This window comes from Olea europaea, chromosome 21 (genome assembly GCF_002742605.1).
Source record: "Olea europaea var. sylvestris chromosome 21, O_europaea_v1, whole genome shotgun sequence".
NCBI lineage: Eukaryota > Viridiplantae > Streptophyta > Magnoliopsida > Lamiales > Oleaceae > Olea > Olea europaea.
This window is the reverse complement of record NC_036257.1, coordinates 11,121,882-11,141,282: the sequence shown is the minus strand read 5'-3', so window position 1 is coordinate 11,141,282 and position 19,401 is coordinate 11,121,882. Positions and strand designations below refer to the sequence as shown.

General features: G+C 33.6%; 2 protein-coding genes and 1 long non-coding RNA gene across 3 annotated transcripts; 1 reads left to right on the top strand and 2 right to left on the bottom strand.

Annotated features, from left to right (window-relative positions):
• Nucleotides 1–4,123: 4,123 nt before the first annotated feature.
• On the bottom strand, nucleotides 4,124–7,276 carry LOC111370632 (transmembrane protein 184C-like). Its single transcript, XM_022992445.1, has 5 exons — nucleotides 7,149–7,276; nucleotides 6,775–7,065; nucleotides 6,493–6,615; nucleotides 4,836–5,126; nucleotides 4,124–4,618 (listed from the first exon to the last, which is right to left on the bottom strand). The coding sequence occupies exons 2-5, from the start codon at nucleotides 7,036–7,038 to the stop codon at nucleotides 4,409–4,411; spliced, it is 888 nt and encodes a 295-aa protein (XP_022848213.1). The 5' UTR covers nucleotides 7,039–7,065; nucleotides 7,149–7,276; the 3' UTR covers nucleotides 4,124–4,408.
• Nucleotides 7,277–8,436: 1,160 nt separating this feature from the next.
• Nucleotides 8,437–9,428, top strand: LOC111370633. Its single transcript, XR_002698461.1, has 3 exons — nucleotides 8,437–8,641; nucleotides 8,734–8,864; nucleotides 9,013–9,428. It is a non-coding gene; the product is annotated as an uncharacterized LOC111370633 (long non-coding RNA).
• Nucleotides 9,429–14,018: 4,590 nt separating this feature from the next.
• Nucleotides 14,019–16,402, bottom strand: LOC111370630 (transmembrane protein 184C-like). The gene is made up of 5 exons (XM_022992444.1): nucleotides 16,266–16,402; nucleotides 15,892–16,182; nucleotides 15,610–15,732; nucleotides 14,837–15,127; nucleotides 14,019–14,619 (listed from the first exon to the last, which is right to left on the bottom strand). The coding sequence occupies exons 2-5, from the start codon at nucleotides 16,153–16,155 to the stop codon at nucleotides 14,410–14,412; spliced, it is 888 nt and encodes a 295-aa protein (XP_022848212.1). The 5' UTR covers nucleotides 16,156–16,182; nucleotides 16,266–16,402; the 3' UTR covers nucleotides 14,019–14,409.
• Nucleotides 16,403–19,401: the final 2,999 nt, after the last annotated feature.

Sequence of the window (19,401 nt, the reverse complement as noted above, 5' to 3'; positions counted from 1 at the left end):
CACCATACTATACAACTCCCTCACATGTTGAGGGGGCCTACATGAATATTAAATTTGTGGGCCCCCTCATTATGGTCGACTCATTTTCAATACCAGCTAGTATTTTTTATAATCTTCTCAAATCTGGCCTTTCATTATCGAATCTTTTATGTTAAAGGGCAAAGTGGTAACTTTGCATTATATAAATAAAATAAATTTACAAAATAAGAAAATAATATAAAAAATTATTTTAAGAAAATATTCCTTAAAAAAATAAATAAAAACTTATCTTAAAAAATGATTTTAAAATAAAAAAATATTTTATTTATTTTATTTTATTTAATATATATAATGCAAATTACTATTTTACACAACTTAAAATTAATGAAAAGGGTGTAAAGAAATTGGGTGACCAAAGTAACATTAATTATAAAGTTGAGTGGTCATGGTGAAACAAAATCAAATTAAATGACATTGATGACACTAAAGTATATTGTTGGATGGCCGTTGTTGAATTTAAACATCAAATCCATTCTATTGCTATAATAATTCTTAAACCATCATTATAGAATTTGTGAGCCTAATCAAACAATTGAATAGAATTTAGTGATTCAAACAATAAACTAGAACGACATCAATCAATTTTACCAATTGATTTACAAGTATGCACTTCATAATTTATATACATGCATCTAAAAAAGGGTAAGAAATGCCCCTGCGATAATGAAACTTGACCTCCAGAATTTACAAATCTGAACGCATTTATGACAGTGCCCAGTGGAGCCGCTAAGATTCGGGTAAAACAAAGGTTCCACACCCACGTTAGGGATAAGTATCGAGCAATGTTTTAGGGCTTGGTACACCACACTAGCTGGCTCGTGCTCGCTTTGAACCGAGTTGAGTACAAGCTTGTTCGTATAAAAAAAAATTGACCTGAATGAGGAAAATCTGGCTCGATTTGACTCACAACTCGTGTTGGAGTGAATCAGGCTAACTACACTCGTGTTCAAGATGAGACGAGACGACGAATGATTTTATCCCGTTTATCACCCTTAAGACAGAGAATTTAGGAGTTTATTTGGGCTCTTCCGGACCCATAGTGATGGCAACGGGGTGGNNNTTTTATATATCGAGTTCAATAAAATATGGATAACATTCAAGTTGAACTTTTAATAAAGAATACCCTTACTTTATGTAAATTTAAGTTTTTGTTTTGGGATAAAATTATTTATAGTGTAAAATGATTTTTGGAGAATGTGTGGATAAAAAATATGAAAAAATTACAGGTCTACATGTTAATTATGTTATTAAAAAAATTGTGATAGAAAATAAGTTTAAATAAAAACGATTTTGAAATATGTTGCATAGATGAACTCTAAATATGTTGAGTAGATGAACTCTAAGTAATAATTAAGTATGTAAACAAATAATTAGCTAATTAGTAACAAAGTTATGATAAATTAAGGGTTGGATGAACAAATAATTAGAAATTTTTTATCTTCATATTTCCAAGTATTAAAAAAAATAATAATAAATAAATTCGTGGGGCGGGTTCGGGGTAGGGCATCCCCGCCCTGTGCCCCGCGATGGGGAGGGTTTTTTTGCCCTATTCGGGACGGGGTGGGGCAGGGTAAATTGCCATCATTACGGACCCATCTAAATACGACATTTTTGAATATTCTATAATCTGATCCATTCCGCATTCAAATGCTTGCAGCGTTTTTGGTTTAAAAATATATTTACGTGGTAATGGACGGTGGTCTCGCACCCATAAGTCAATGAATGAGATAACACAGGGAATATCCGCGTTTTGACGCATTTATGATGTTTCCTGCTATAGTCATGGTGAATGTAAGAGAGTGATATCATTTAAAATATATTAGTGATAAGCTAATAAAATAAAGAAATATTGGTTTTAAAAAATTAAAATAAATATAAAGGTATTGTTTCTAGAAGAAGAAGAAGAAATGTGAAGACATTAATTTAGGTATACAAGTTGTTCAAATATTTAATTTAATATGTAAAATTAAATTAAATATTTTAGAAAGTAAGGTAAACTCCTTTTGCTGTTACAAACCTTGAACAATTTAATAGAGGCGTCCTCAATTAAAATTGTGATGGATTTCAAAAATTCTTCTAAATTTAGGTGTCCTGAATTGTGATTTTAAATAAATTCATTAAATTTAGGCGCTTCCAATTGAGATTTAATGAAATTTGAAATTTTCTAAATTTAGATATTCTCAATAATTAGTGAATTTATAAAGATTTCATTAATAGAGAAATTTTAAAAGATTTGGATGGCTTTTAAGAAATTGACACGTATGCAAATGTTGAATCTTCTAAGTATTCTCTGTAGATCGTTTGCCCGTGTTTGAGCTCCATTTTTAGTTCAAAATGAGTTTTATAATAGTAATTTTTGAAGAATGTGTGGTTCAAAAATAAAAAAATAAAAAAATAAATTAGGTTTACGCATAGAATTATTTTATTAAAGAATATGAAGTGGAAAATAAGTTTTAAAAAACATGAGCTTAGGTTTCAACTCTAAAATCTCACTTCGAAAACATGACTTTGTCCATTTGTTAGATTTGGGTTTGGGCTCCATCATTTTGAAGTTTTCAGGCAACTCAACATATTATTGGACCAAGCCCAATTTCATCATTGTCCATAATAGGCTGGATTTGACATCATAGCCCAATAGAAATTATTATTATTATTATTAAGAAGGTAAAGTGTAGACATTATTTGCCTATGTAACATTTTGAAACTAAAGTATTGAGTTTGTGAAGTAGTTAACAATTAGCTCCCGTTTGAGTCCCATTATAATGATTTTTTTTTTCACTCATCTCATTTTCCTACAGTAACTGGCTAACAACACGTTACATTACACATGATTTTTGTTAGTGATGGACATGGAAAAAATAATGTCGTGGAGCCTAAAGGACTAAATTGCCCTAAGATGCATTGAAAACGTACATCTTTGCCCTCCCCTATATTTAATTCTACCAATATTCAACAATCAATTGAAAAGGGTAGAAACAGAAAGAAAAGAATTTTCTTACTCAACTGACAACATTTTCGCAGGTGACCTCAGTTTTTGTAAGGGACGCTGTCTTTGCCGTTTGACATGGGGCCTATGTTTTTTGAAAAAAAAGTTGGAAAAAATTGGCAAGAATGGGGACCACACACACGCTTAATTCACATTACTTTTGGATGGAGAGACAAATCAGAAACTTGTGACAGAATTGACTTGACTGCAAACATATTAGAGAAAATAAGAGCTACTTAAAGTTTAGAGAATGTTCGGTAGTAATTATGAGAATTGATTTTTTGACTATCAGAGAAAAAAGTGAGTCTCACCTGTAAGTACGAAGTAATAAACGACGGTTGAAATAATTAAATAACCGTCAAAAAATTGATTTTTTTGGATGAAAAATTACTACCAAACGGAGGTCTAGTCTTCTTTTCTACTTTGTCAATTGATGTGGTAATTCAATGTAGATGTAGTTCTACCTTATGAGGACGGAAAATATAGTGAGACATTCGACTTGAAGGATCCTGGTTGGACTCGTCGCGAATCTTGTGAAAAAGGCGAGCTAATTTTTGACATTTTTACTTCAGGGGAACTCCAGGATTTGCTGGAGATTAGATATATAATAATATTTAAGTCTTGAATGATGAATTTTTCTTTGCAGTAAATACATTCTGGATGTATAGTTTCAATCAATATCTTCATACTATTAGACGTACGAAGAATTTAAAGCCAGACTAGTGCGAAAAATGAAAAATAAAAAATAAAAAGTTGCATTTTGATTGATTGGGATCATATGGCTCCTATTTTATATTGGATTTCATGTCTGTTGATTAGTTGAAGACCAGACCACTCTTGCCATCTTGGTCGTTCTCTCAGGGGCTATTCACGTGCAGACGTTAAATCACGTATTGTCTCACACATTTGATGGGACCCAAAACTTTTCAGCACATATTTCACCACCTTTTATCAAAATCTACTAAAATTTTTTATTTTAATCAACACCAAACAGGGGCTCAATAACATTACTTCATGAAACTTGTTCTTGGCAAGTACTGAACTTATCCCACTTTGTGTGGAAATGATTTTTGTTTGTCTAGGATTTTGGTAGTACTCTTGATTCTAACATATGGTCTCTTTTAGAAGCAACATTTTATAGAGTTTACACGGATTTATTATCCCAAACATTGAGTTTGTAAAGGAGTTAACAACAAAATCCACACTACTTTTGGATAGAGAGACAAGTCAGAATGGAAATGGTGTGCCTTTAGAGTTGACTTACAATTTGATGATTGAGTCCTTTCTTGACTATGAGCTAATTCCAAGCCGGATCAAACTGAAACATAGGTGTTCGAGATATGATGCCCAAACTCAGCTCAAAGACTGGTCTTCTACACCATATCATTCATTCTTTTTCTGTAGTCTCAGTCTTGCTTCTACATCTCCACTGTAAGGCGAGACATTGAATGCATACTGCTGGAAAACGGAAAAGATAACCATTTCGAGGCACACTAAGACATTTTGAATAGCTTCCTCAACATGCTCAGTGTCCAACCAGAAATGGTGGGATCGAATGATTCCCATTGCAACTAGGATATCAAGCACCATTCCCTGCATCATAGAAATACAACTTTGAATAAACTAATACGATAATTATGCTTCTTATTCACATGAACATCGTCTTAGTAGAAAGATTCAATCCGGGCGAACAAATACTAGTATATAAAGAGCAGAGACTTTTTGCACTTTCCGTTCTGTATTCAAACTAACCTTTCCCACAATAAAAATAGATGAAAAGAGCAGAGAGTAAACAATGAAAAGGCTTTACCTGCCAAAAGCTGAAGAAAACAATCCCTTTAACGCAGAGAAACTTTGCCAGTGGCTTATGTGGTTTCAACTCTTTAGCAAAGACATGGTAGAAGACGACTAAGGAATACATAGCCAAAGCAAATGATAAGTTGAGAATGACTGTGAATGTCCAGCTGACCCAACTAGGATAGATCCCAAGAATTTGTAATGTTATCATCAAGATGGAGCATATGGGGCGGATCATCACAAATTGCCATGTCCAATACTTTAGAAATCTGATTGTACGAATATCCAAATGTGTCTTGCTAGGCTGCATTGAAGCAAAACAACCTCTTTTAGACTCGTAATCATAATCTCTACCAATATGACATACTAGTTAATGAGAATCATAACAGAAATTCAGTAACTTTTCCTATCAGGTAATCTTGAGGAGCAGAAAATCACTAGCATTTTATAACTTTCCTTAGTTTCTGAGCATGACAGCAGAATACAAATAAACCTCATTTGCCTTCTCCCACTTTGGCTTTCAAGATCAAATGGTAAATTCCAACTATACAACACAATTCAGAACTATAATATGTACATGTGACAGTCAGCAGCACAGAAACCAAGACTGACGTTTTCATAAAATGCTCGAACAAATGTTTATCGGCTGAAATTTTACAATTGTATGCTCCAATATAGAAGAAAAATTCAATCTTCTTGTTCTATGAACGATAATGCTTATAAGTTTTAGATGTCTATAAACAAACTTCTCACAAAAGGCAATTAGCAATAAAGAACAAAATCCCACCAGGAAAAGGGTCATCGGAAATGAATGGTGAATCTCCCTTCCTTTGATTTCATCAGGGACAATATTTCTGCTCATGGATATATTCAGATAGCTGTACATCAGTGCCAAAAACTTAGCAATTGCCTGTCCACACAACGAGAAAACCAAAAGAAAGCCAAAAAAGGGGGAAAAAATTAAAAGCACAAAATTTTAGCTGCTTGAAATGAACAAAACAAGACCACATAATCCCAGATCCAATTTAACATAATTATCCATAAAGAAGATAAGCAAAGAGACACATACCAAAGCCTCATAGCATTCCTTAACAGAAGATGGAGCATATGGGGCGGATAATCACAAATTGCCATGTCCAATACTTTAGAAATCTGATTGTACGAATATCCAAATGTGTCTTGCTAGGCTGCATTGAAGCAAAACGACCTCTTTTAGACTCGTAATCATACTCTCTACCAATATGACATGCTAGTTAATGAGAATAATAGCAAAAATTCAGTAACTTTTCCTATTAGGTAATCTTGAGGAGCAGAAAATCACTAGCATTTTATAACTTTCCTTAGTTTCTGAGCATGACAGCAGAATACAAATAAACCTCATTTGCCTTCTCCCACTTTGGCTTTCAAGATCAAATGGTAAATTCCAACTATACAACACAATTCAGAACTATAATATGTACATGTGACAGTCAGCAGCACAGAAACCAAGACTGACGTTTTCATAAAATGCTCGAACAAATGTTTATCGGCTGAAATTTTACAATTGTATGCTCCAATATAGAAGAAAAATTCAATCTTCTTGTTCTATGAACGATAATGCTTATAAGTTTTAGATGTCTATAAACAAACTTCTCACAAAAGGCAATTAGCAATAAAGAACAAAATCCCACCAGGAAAAGGGTCATCGGAAATGAATGGTGAATCTCCCTTCCTTTGATTTCATCAGGGACAATATTTCTGCTCATGGATATATTCAGATAGCTGTACATCAGTGCCAAAAACTTAGCAATTGCCTGTCCACACAACGAGAAAACCAAAAGAAAGCCAAAAAAGGGGGAAAAAATTAAAAGCACAAAATTTTAGCTGCTTGAAATGAACAAAACAAGACCACATAATCCCAGATCCAATTTAACATAATTATCCATAAAGAAGATAAGCAAAGAGACACATACCAAAGCCTCATAGCATTCCTTAACAGAATCCAAGAACATGAAAAAGGGTTTACCACCGCGAATATCCAACAATCCCACAAAGGAGTTAATAGCATAAACAGGGGCCATCATCATAATTATAAGTATCGCTTTTTGCTCCTTTGGATTCTTCCAGTAAAACGTGTGTTGCGTCAAGAGTTGAAATGTGAAATGTAAAGATAACATCACACAGAACCCTGATCCTGCTAGTGTAATTTGCCCTCGATCCATCGTTCCAAAATCCATAATAAATACAACTAAATTTTGCTTAATCTGCAAAAGGGTGCTTGATGGTCAAATTAAGAATATCTCTTAGTACATATAAACAAGGAAATAGAAAGGGCAATAAATCTTACTGGGTTTTAGGTAGTAGAATCCAGCGAGCTTTGTTTACGACTCGTTACGCTGTCAATTACAGAAATGAAAAGAAGTCAAAATTCCCCTTTGTACAAGAAGGCTAAAAGCGTGTGCTTGCTCAACTAAAAGCGGGATACGAATGCTGCTTGTCATAGCCGCCTTTGTTGTTTGTTTTAAGCGTGTCCGGATAAAGCATATCTAAACTGTAACAATAACTCTTCTCAAACACAGCCACGTCAATTTTAATCATCAATAAAATCATATTTAAATAGAATCATGGAAAAATAGAAAATATGTAAATAAAAGATGATGAGAAATCAATAAGCCCCTGTTTGTTTCTCATTTTTTTCCTATTAAAATGAAAAATATGATCGTTATCCATCACATCAAGCCATCAAATTTGAATTTCTATCTCTTGTGTGTGTGGGACCCATAACGACTATATTTTTCATTCTTATTTTTACAAAAATGAGAATCAAACACCCCCTAAATGTTTCTTAAAATAAATAAAATGAAGAATCAAAATAAATATTATTGTTAAAGTATAAAAATTTTACTATATAAATTTAAAGATGCTATAAATATCTCTGTCCACAACAGAACACTTGTAATGGTCTTCGGAGTCTGGTTTAGCCTCAACCATTTTAAACGACATTGAAATGATCAATTCAATTTTTCTATTCATTTCCTCTATCAATTGCTCCATCCTATCTTGCCCAGTGCAGAACCTCTTCAACATTTGATCCCATGGATTTTCAGTGTCATTCATAATTCCCGATTTCTTTTCAAACCTTTTAAATTATTCTTCCTGATTTTTGACAAGAGTTCCCATTTCCCAGCTTTCGTACTGCTCTGATACCACTTTGATATAGCCAGAGCTCAACTTCAACCAATAACAAGAAGCTATAAACTCAAGCCACACAATATAACTTGTAATTACTCAAGATTCAATAACCTAAGCTGTAATTATATTAATTGACTAAAGTTTACATAGAAATAACAAAGTTAAACAAAAAACAGAGAAAGAAGGAGCTTACCAAAAAGGGAGAAACATAAAAAGCAGAGAGGAGGAGAAGACGAAGATGAAGAAGAAGAAGAATCGGAGGCACCGAAAAAGGCAGAGAAGAGGATAGACGGCAGTGACCAATTTCAATTCATCAATTCGAAAATTCTTATTGTCTTTAAAGTCAAGCTATATGTAGAACAATAACAATCGACAAGACTTGGGCTAGCCCACTATACAAGCCCAACTAGATAAATAAAATAGATGGCCCAATCCATGACACCATCACAAGAATAATCATTGCAAGCAACGACCAGAAAAGAAAATTAGGGGAAACAGACAGATTCTTGCAATTCTCAGTCTAATAATTCCAAAATCTATCAATTGAAATTGTTATGTTCATATTCCTCTTTATCAATCAGGACAAACATGCAGATATATGGTTTGGATAATTTAATTTTACGAATCTACATTGAGGCGTAATATAAGGTTAGGGTTTTTAAGTCTGTTATACTCGTGTGGGTTCCAATTTAATATGGAAAGGATGAATGCCATGATGATAATTTTACTGGTGATTTTAGTGTTTGAAGGTAATTATTATGAAAGAGCGTTTTCCACTACTGTAACATATGATAGCAAGGCACTGGTTATTGATGGAACGAGGAGAATTTTGCAGTCAGGGTCTGTGCATTATCCGCGAACCACGCCTGATGTGAGTGAATTTTATTAGTATTTGGTGTAGTAATGATGATTTATTGATCTCTTATAATCAGAAGGATTCTTCATATTCATCCGTAATTTTAGTTTTAGTAAAATGAGTTGGAATTCAGGTCTGGTTTTCTGCTGTTGGTGAATTGTAGGTGTGGCCAGAAATCATTAGAAAGGCGAAGGAAGGAGGATTGGACGTGATTGAGACTTATGTCTTTTGGAATTATCATGAGCCTGTCAGAGGAGAGGTATAAAAGTTGCAAAGTGCATTTATTTTAACTAGTGAACTCGTTGGTTGAAATTCGATGAGAATATAAGCCAAATCTTGTGGTTTGCTATGGAGATTCTTGAGTGAATAAACATTTTACTTATTAAGTTCTTGCTGAAATGTGGTCTGTATTTGATTTAGTTCTGCATTATATGATAGGTCGAACTAATTACCAGTCTGCCAAGGTCTTTACTCTTTAAATCTTCTTGTGGTAGTTGCATAAAGATTTATGTGCATATATGAGAACTAATGGTCATATAGGAAACAATTGCCACCATACATTTTAATATCAAAAGCAGAACTTTATTGAAGTAGTATGTGTGAAACTGAACAAGTACATGTGTTGATTAGTGAAGTTTGAAATTTTCACTGAGAGTTACCTTTGGCATCATTCTTTACATTCTATCATGTTGCTTCATCTATACCATTAATTTTGAATCTTGAAATTGAATCGTGCTATAGTGAATTAATGATTGATATAATATCACATGTCATGACTGTTTTAAATATGGCCAATTTTTTCATTCAATCATATTTTGCTAAATAACATTAGGGCAACTCCAACTCTTGCATCAAGTCCCCATTTTCCCCATTTTCCCCCAAATATTTGGTGCAATCTTACTCCAATCCAACAACAAATTTTGCACCATTACAATACTATTCATTTGTACAATTTTGCACCAAAATGATTAATATCCATTTTACCTTTATTTTCCATTTTGCTCCAACTTTTGTTAAGGGTATTGTGTCACTTTTTTGTTATACAATAAATTTTAATTCTTAATTATTGTTATTATTATTATTTAATTTTTTTAGTTGTGATTTTTCTATTTTATTGTACAACATTCATTAAATTTATTAATGAATTCAATATTATCATTAACAAAATATAACTATTTATTCAATAATTTATATAGTAGTAAATTAAATAAAATTTTTATAAAAATAAATTATTAAGAATGAAAAAAATGAAGAAAATAATTTTACAGTGTTGATTTGGTGTAACTGGTCGGAGATTATTTTTACTTTGGTGTAAAATGGTGTAAAATTTAACTCAAATTTTGGTGCAATGTTGGAGATGATATTATGTTACTCCATCCATCAACCATTTTTGTCAAAGCGACGTAACCCCTTGAAATTATATCAATGCATTGCCACCCTTCACACGAAGGAGATGTAATGCTAGATGTACACAATTTAATAAAATTCTTGGATTAAATCCATGGGTTAAATCCATCAATGTCCACTAGTGTCACTAGGGACTCCTAATTTTATTTTGTTTCATTATGGTCACTCAAGTTTATACTTAATGTTACTATGACCATCCAATTTGATTTTATTTCACAATGGCCACTCAATTTTACATAACGTTTCATCGTGGCTACCCAACTTTTTGACATTAGTTTCACTAATTTTCAATTAATTAGCCTACTCATATACTTCTTGTGTACATAATGAATTACACTCTCTCTTATGGAAAGGAATCCACACACAATAAAATGGTTTTGTTATACATACATCGACGTTGACAAGTTGGCGTACACTCCCCTCACAAGAGGGGCCCACACCTAATAAAAAAAAAGCGTGGACCCCCTCTTGTAAGGAGAGTGTACATCAACGTGTACAAATAACATAATTCTATAATAAATTATATGTGGATCCTTCCATGTGAAGGAGTGTAATGCATTATTTACACAAAACTTATACATGCCACATCACTCATTATCAATAGGGAAAAACTATTTGTACACCATACTATACAGCTCCCTCACATGTTGAGGGGGCCTACATGAATATTAAATTTGTGGGCCCCCTCATTATGGCCGACTCATTTTCAATACCAGCTAGTATTTTTTATAATCTTCTCAAATCTGGCCTTTCATTATCGAATCTTTTATGTTAAAGGGCAAAGGGGCAACTTTGCATTATATAAATAAAATAAATTTACAAAATAAGAAAATAATATAAAAAATTATTTTAAGAAAATATTCCTTAAAAAAATAAATAAAAACTTATCTTAAAAAATGATTTTAAATAAAAAAATATTTTATTTATTTTATTTTATTTAATATATATAATGCAAATTACTATTTTACACAACTTAAAATTAATGAAAAGGGTGTAAAGAAATTGGGTGACCAAAGTAACATTAATTATAAAGTTGAGTGGTCATGGTGAAACAAAATCAAATTAAATGACATTGATGACACTAAAGTATATCGTTGGATGGCCGTTGTTGAATTTAAACATCAAATCCATTCTATTGCTATAATAATTCTTAAACCATCACATAGAATTTGTGAGCCTAATCAAACAATTGAATAGAATTTAGTGATTCAAACAACAAACTAGAACGACATCAATCAATTTTACCAATTGATTTACAATTATGCACTTCATAATTTATATACATGCATCTAAAAAAAGGGTAAGAAAAGCCCCTGCGATAATGAAACTCGACCTCCAGAATTTACAAATCTGAACGCATTTATGACAGTGACCAGTGAAGCCGCTAAGATTCGGATAGAACAAAGGTTCCGCACCCGCTTTAGGGATAAGTATCGAGTAATGTTTTAGGGCTTGGCACACCACTCTAGCTGGCTCGTGCTCGCTTTGGGCCGAGTTGAGTACAAGCTTGTTCGTATAAAAAAAATCAACCTACATGAGGAAAATCTGGCTCGATTTGACTCACAACTCATGTCAGAGTGAATCAGGCTAACTACACTAGCGTTTAAGATGAGATGAGAGGAGCCTAGTCGACGAATGATTTATCCCGTTTATCACCCTTGAGACAGAGAATTTTGGAGTTTATTTGGGCTCTTCCGGACCCATCTAAATACGACATTTTTGAATATTCTATAATCTGATCCATTCCGCATTCAAATGCTTGCAGCGTTTTTGGTTTAAAAATATATTTACGTGGTAATGGACGGTGGCCTCGCACCCATAAGTCAATGAATGAGATAACACAGGGAATATCCGCGTTTTGACGCATTTATGATGTTTCCTGCTATAGTCATGGTCAATGTAAGAGAGTGATATCATTTAAAATATATTAGTGATAAGCTAATAAAATAAAGAAATATTGGTTTTAAAAAATTAAAATAAATATAAAGGTATTGTTTCCAGAAGAAGAAGAAGAAGAAGAAATTTGAAGACATTAATTTAGGTATACAAGTTGTTCAAATATTTAACTTAATATGTAAAATTAAATTAAATATTTTAGAAAGTAAGGTAAACTCCTTTTGCTGTTACAAACCTTGACTAATTTAATAGAGGCGTCCTCAATTAAAATTGTGATGGATTTTAAAAATTCTTCTAAATTTTAGGTGTCCTGAATTGTGCTTTTAATGAAATTCATTAAATTTAGGCGCTTCCAATTGAGATTTAATGAAATTTGAAATTTTCTAAATTTAGATATTCTCAATAATTAGTGAATTTATAAAGATTTCATTAATAAAGAAATTTTAAAAGATTTGGATGGCTTTTAAGAAATTGACACGTATGCAAATGTTGAATCTTCTAAGTATTACAAAATTTCGAAAATTTATGGAATTATTTAGATAGCAATACAAGTGTTCTTTCATTTAGTTCTAGTTCTAGTTCATCAACATCTAGAACGATCAATATTGGTGGTACAAATCTTGAAATTCCTTCTGAGTTAGCTAGGTATATGTGCGTGGATATTCGTAGTGTGTTGCAACCGAACGAATTACAAGAATTTAATCTTTTAAATTGGTGGAGATGTAACGAAAGGTAATATCCAATTGTATCAAAAATTGCACGTGATCTACTAACACCTCCGGTGTCTACGGTAGCATCGGAGGCTGCATTCAGTTTAGGTGGTCGAATTTGATCAGATGAACGATCAAGACTAAAAAAAGATATATTGGAGGCTTCGCTATGATTGAAGGATTGAGAATGTACAGAATTACGTGTTCAAGAACATGTTGATAGTATAATGGTCGAAGAGTTGCAGCATATCCAAACATAGGATGTTATAAGTTTTTAAATTAATTATTTTTCTTTAAGAAATGTATTTTTTAAATTTATTTGATTCAAGAAAATTGTACATGAAATATTTTATTTGTGTATAATTTTAACTCCGCCTACGTTGATTGTAGCCGGTCCCAAGCCCGGAAAAAGGAGAAGGGTTGTAATTTGTAACTTTTATTTATTTTGTTATTCGTATAAATTACATAATTTTGAAAGTTGTACTTTTATTTAATTTGTAATTTGTATAAATAATAAATGATGCAATTTTTAAATTCTTTCAAAAAAATGTCATTAAACAATTTCTTTGCTTTTTACACTAAACAATTTCTACTTTGTCAATTGATGTGGTAATTCAATGTAGATGTAGTTCTACCTTATGAGGACGGAAAATATAGTGAGATGTTCGACTTGAAGGATCCTGGTTGGACTCGTCGCGAATCTTGTGAAAAAGGCGAGCTAATTTTTGACATTTTTACTTCAGGGGAACTCCAGGATTTGCTGGAGATTAGATATATAATAATATTTAAGTCTTGAATGATGAATTTTTCTTTGCAGTAAATACATTCTGGATGTATAGTTTCAATCAATATCTTCATACTATTAGACGTAGGAAGAATTTAAAGCCAGACTAGTGCGAAAAATAAAAAATAAAAAGTTGCATTTTGATTGATTGGGATCATATGGCTCCTATTTTATATTGGATTTCATGTCTGTTGATTAGTTGAAGACCAGACCACTCTTGCCATCTTGGTCGTTCTCTCAGGGGCTATTCACGTGCAGACGTTAAATCACGTATTGTCTCACACATTTGATAGGACCCAAAACTTTTCAGCACATATTTCACTACTTTTATCAAAATCTACTAAAATTTTTTATATTAATCAACACCAAACAGGGGCTCAATAACATTACTTCATGAAACTTGTTCTTGGCAAGTACTGAACTTATCCCACTTTGTGTGGAAATGATTTTTGTTTTGACTAGGATTTTGGTAGTACTCTTGATTCTAACACATGGTCTCTTTCAGAAGCAACATTTCACAGAGTTTACACGGATTTATTATCCCAAACATTGAGGTTGTAAAGTAGTTAACAACAAAATTCACACTACTTTTAGATAGAGAGACAAATCAGAATGGAAATGGTGTGCCTTTGGAGCTGACTTACAATTTGATGATTGAGTCCTTTCTTGACTATGAGCTAATTCCAAGCCGGATCAAACTGAAACATAGATGTTCGACATATGATGCCCAAACTCAGCTCAAAGTCTGGTCTTCTACACCATATCATTCATTCTTTTTCTGTAGTCTCAGTCTTGCTTCTACATCTCCACTGTAAGGCGAGACACTGAATGCATACTGCTGGAAAACGGAAAAGATAACCATTTCGAGGCACACTAAGACATTTTGAATAGCTTCCTCAACATGCTCAGTGTCCAACCAGAAATGGTGGGATCGAATGATTCCCATTGCAACGAGGATATCAAGCACTATTCCCTGCATCATAGAAATACAACTTTGAATAAACTAATACGATAATTATGCTTCTTATTCACATGAACATCGTCTTAGTAGAAAGATTCAATCCGGGTGAACAAATACTAGTATATAAAGAGCAGAGACTTTTTGCACTTTCCGTTCTGTATTCAAACTAACATTTCCCACAATAAAAATAAGTGAAAAGAGCAGAGAGTAAACAATGAAAAGGCTTTACCTGCCAAAAGCTGAAGAAAACAATCCCTTTAACGCAGAGAAACTTTGCCAGTGGCTTATGTGGTTTCAACTCTTTAGCAAAGACATGGTAGAAGACGACTAAGGAATACATAGCCAAAGCAAATGATAAGTTGAGAATGACTGTGAATGTCCAGCTGACCCAACTAGGATAGATCCCAAGAATTTGTAATGTTATCATCAAGATGGAGCATATGGGGCGGATAATCACAAATTGCCATGTCCAATACTTTAGAAATCTGATTGTACGAATATCCAAATGTGTCTTGCTAGGCTGCATTGAAGCAAAACGACCTCTTTTAGACTCGTAATCATACTCTCTACCAATATGACATGCTAGTTAATGAGAATAATAGCAAAAATTCAGTAACTTTTCCTATTAGGTAATCTTGAGGAGCAGAAAATCACTAGCATTTTATAACTTTCCTTAGTTTCTGAGCATGACAGCAGAATACAAATAAACCTCATTTGCCTTCTCCCACTTTGGCTTTCAAGATCAAATGGTAAATTCCAACTATACAAACAATTCAGAACTATCATATTTACATGTGACAGTCAGCAGCACAGAAACCAAGACTGACGTTTTCATAAAATGCTCGAACAAATGTTTATCGGCGGAAATTTTACAATTGTATGCTCCACTATAGAAGAAAAATTCAATCTTCTTGCTCTATGAACGATAATGCTTATAAGTTTTGGATGTCTATAAACAAACTTCTCACAAAAGGCAATTAGCAATAAAGAACAAAATCCCACCAGGAAAAGGGTCATCGGAAATGAATGGCGAATCTCCCTTCCTTTGATTTCATCAGGGACAACGTTTCTGCTCATGGATATATTCAGATAGCTGTACATCAGTGCCAAAAACTTAGCAATTGCCTGTCCACACAACGAGAAAACCAAAAGAAAGCCAAAAAAGGGGGAAAAAATTAAAAGCACAAAATTTTAGCTGCTTGAAATGAACAAAACAAGACCACATAATCCCAGATCCAATTTAACATAATTATCCATAAAGAAGATAAGCAAAGAGACACATACCAAAGCCTCATAGCATTCCTTAACAGAATCCAAGAACATGAAAAAGGGTTTACCACCGCGAATATCCAACAATCCCACAAAGGAGTTAATAGCATAAACAGGGGCCATCATGATAATTATAAGTATCGCTTTTTGCTCCTTGGGATTCTTCCAGTAAAACGTGTGTTGCGTCAAGAGTTGAAATGTGAAATGTAAAGATAACATCACACAGAACCCTGATCCTGCTAGTGTAATTTGCCCTCGATCCATCGTTCCAAAATCCATAATAAATACAACTAAATTTTGCTTAATCTGCAAAAGGGTGCTTGATGGTCAAATTAAGAATATCTCTTAGTACATATAAACAAGGAAATAGAAAGGGCAATAAATCTTACTGGGTTTTAGGTAGTAGAATCCAGCGAGCTTTGTTTATGACTCGTTACGCTGTCAATTACGGAAATGAAAAGAAGTCAAAAGTCCCCTTCGTACAAGAAGGCTAAAAGCGGGTGCTTGCTCAACTAAAAGCGGGATACGAATGCTGCTTGTCATAGCCGCCTTTGTCGTTTGTTTTAAGCGTGTCCGGATAAAGCATGTCTAAACTGTAACAATAATTCTTCTTAAACACAGCCACGTCAATTTTAATCATCAATAAAATCATATTTAAATAGAATCATGGAAAAATAGAAAATATGTAAATAAAAGATGATGAGAAATCAATAAGCCCCCCTATTTGTTTCTCATTTCTTCTCCATTAAAATAAAAATTAAGATCGTTATCCATCACATCAAGTTATCAAATTTGAATTTCTATCTCTTGTGTGAACCCATAACGACTATATTTTTCATTCTTATTTTTACAAAAATGAGAATCAAACACCCCCTAAATGTTTCTTAAAATAAATAAAATGAAGAATCAAAATAAATATTATTGTTAAAGTATAAAAATTTTACTATATAAATTTAAAGATGCTATCATTTATACATAATGGAAATAAAGCCTCTGGAAAAGGATATGAACGTTTCCAAAATTAAGGAAACAAAAAACTTATTACGTCTAATCACATCCAATAGAAGAGATAACTTTTGAAGAAAAACACATATTTCAAACTTTTGTGGATAAGTGACAATTTAATTTAATAACAATTGTGCTGTTTGGCCAGGTCCTGGTCAAACAATAGGGCATTCATGTGAAGCCCCTGTTGGATTGGCCTCACCGCCAAACAGGTTTTTCCATTTAGTAATGGGCATATTGACAATATAATTCCAAATTGAACACATAAAACTCAACAAAAAAGGTTAACACTTTGGATAATTTCTCTTTTATACAAGAAGCATTTTAGTTCTTATAATGGGTGGTTTGAAATGCACAATTAGGGCATCCAAGTACAAGTTTGTGATCCACTGTGTCCGTGTGTCCTCATTTTGGCACAAACGTACAACTTATGCTACAACATTTTTGTGTCCCCATCTGGCACGGTTGGAGCTCAACTTCAACCAAAAACAAGAAGCTATAAACTCAAGCTGCACAATATAACTTGTAATTACACAAGATTCAATAACCCAAGCTGTAATTATATTAATTGACTGAAGTTGACATAGAAATAATAAAGTTAAACAGAAAACAGAGAAAGAAGGAGCTTACCAGAAAGCGAGAAACGCAGAAAGTAGAGAGGAAGAACAGAAGAAGATGAACTGGAGGCACCGAGAAGAGGATAGACGATAGTAGCCAATTTCAATTCATCAATTCGATGACCCTTATTGTCTTCAAAGCTAAGCTATATGTAGAACAAAAACAACCTATAGGGCTTGGGCTAGCCCACTATACAAGCCCAACTAGATAAATAAAATAGATGGCCCAATCCATGACATCCATTCTTCTTAAATTACCTTGTCCTCAAGATTCAAAGTTGAGATGTCATCTTGTACGAAATTAGTTGCCTCATTCTCTTCACTACCCTTGGATTAAGCAGGTAGTGCAAAGTGACATGTGCTTGGTTGACATTATTTGCCCTACGTTCAACTAGCATGCCCGACAACCCTTGGATAGAAGTTGCTGATATACCAGATGTCCAACCATGATCCGTTGAATTAGAGAAGAGTGCAAAAGGGAAGTATTCCGCATAAAATGTTTCAGTAAAATCCTTCCCCGTAAGATGGTTGCCAGCAAGGTCTACAAATGTCTTGAAAGCAGATAGTTGTAGCTGAATCTCGATAGCAGATTTGCGGCCCATTGTGTCTCCATTTTCTAGGCAATGAGAGTGGCCACTTATACATTTAAGAGCCCACTCTGTGAATTTATGGCCCTCGGCACTAGCTTTTGCCTTTAGAACTTCATCTCCATTGCATTCTCGTCGTCGTTCAAGTGGGGCTTCTCTAGAAAAAACCACATCCCCACTGCTTTCCCCTTAGATCTTTGGCGCACTAATAACTGCAACCTCATTTTCATGATGATTACCACAGCTAAGAGTTGAATATTTGGTCTCATCAGTTTCCATTTCCATGTCTTTTTCCTCAGCGTTGTTTTTAGCAAATCGTTCACAAACCTTACTTGAAAACATGTCCCAATCAGCATTGAGGTGATTGAAGATGAAGCCATAAAACGTTATACAAGTTTTCCTTTCCAAAAACTTCTCCGCAATTCCCAACCTAAGTTCGTTAGGGACTTGGTGCATCTGGAAATATTTCCTAGCCTTCCCAAGCCATTCATTGGGTCCTTCTCCTCGAAAGTGGGGAAAATCAACCTTAGGAAGCCCGGTATTCCCTAAATACTTTGGCAAAGATTGAGCATATTGACTTAAATTGCCACCAGAAGCAAGTACATCAATATCCAGATTTATATCCATCTCCTACACCACTTGCGTTTCCATCAGTAAGCTATATTCATTAATCAATCCTTTATCTTCAGCATACTCATTGTATAAAGCCTTCACTGACTGGGTTCCAACAACTCCCATATCACCATCTAATTCATGAACCAGCCCTTCTGAACTCTTTTGACCAAGTTCCAAATCCCCAATATCAAAAACAACCATTTCACCTTCCACCATCGACATTTCATCTCTGTCCACAACAGAACACTTGTAATGGTCTTCGGAGTCTGGTTTAGCCTCAACCATTTTAATCGACATTGAAATGATCAATTCAATTTTTCTATTCATTTCCTCCATCAATTGCTCCATCCTATCTTGCCCAGTGCAGAACCTCTTCAACATTTGATCCCATGGATTTTCAGTGTCATTCATAATTCCCGATTTCTTTTCAAACCTTTTAAATTGTTCTTCCTAATTTTTGACAAGAGCTCCCATTTCCCAGCTTTCGTACTGCTCTGATACCACTTTGATATGGCCAGAGCTCAACTTCAACCAATAACAAGAAGCTATAAACTCAAGCCACACAATATAACTTGTAATTACTCAAGATTCAATAACCCAAGCTGTAATTATATTAATTGACTAAAGTTTACATAGAAATAACAAAGTTAAACAAAAAACAGAGAAAGAAGGAGCTTACCAAAAAAGGAGAAACATAAAAA

Coding starts and splice junctions, on each gene's coding strand:
- LOC111370632 (XM_022992445.1), bottom strand. CDS start 7,038: ATGGATTTTGGAACGATGGATCGAGGGCAAATTACACTAGCAGGATCA. Junction 6,616..6,774: donor AGGAATGCTATGAGGCTTTG/GTATGTGTCTCT, acceptor TTGTGTGGACAG/GCAATTGCTAAGTTTTTGGC. Junction 4,619..4,835: donor TTTTCTTCAGCTTTTGGCAG/GTAAAGCCTTTT, acceptor TCTATGATGCAG/GGAATGGTGCTTGATATCCT.
- LOC111370630 (XM_022992444.1), bottom strand. CDS start 16,155: ATGGATTTTGGAACGATGGATCGAGGGCAAATTACACTAGCAGGATCA. Junction 15,733..15,891: donor AGGAATGCTATGAGGCTTTG/GTATGTGTCTCT, acceptor TTGTGTGGACAG/GCAATTGCTAAGTTTTTGGC. Junction 14,620..14,836: donor TTTTCTTCAGCTTTTGGCAG/GTAAAGCCTTTT, acceptor TCTATGATGCAG/GGAATAGTGCTTGATATCCT.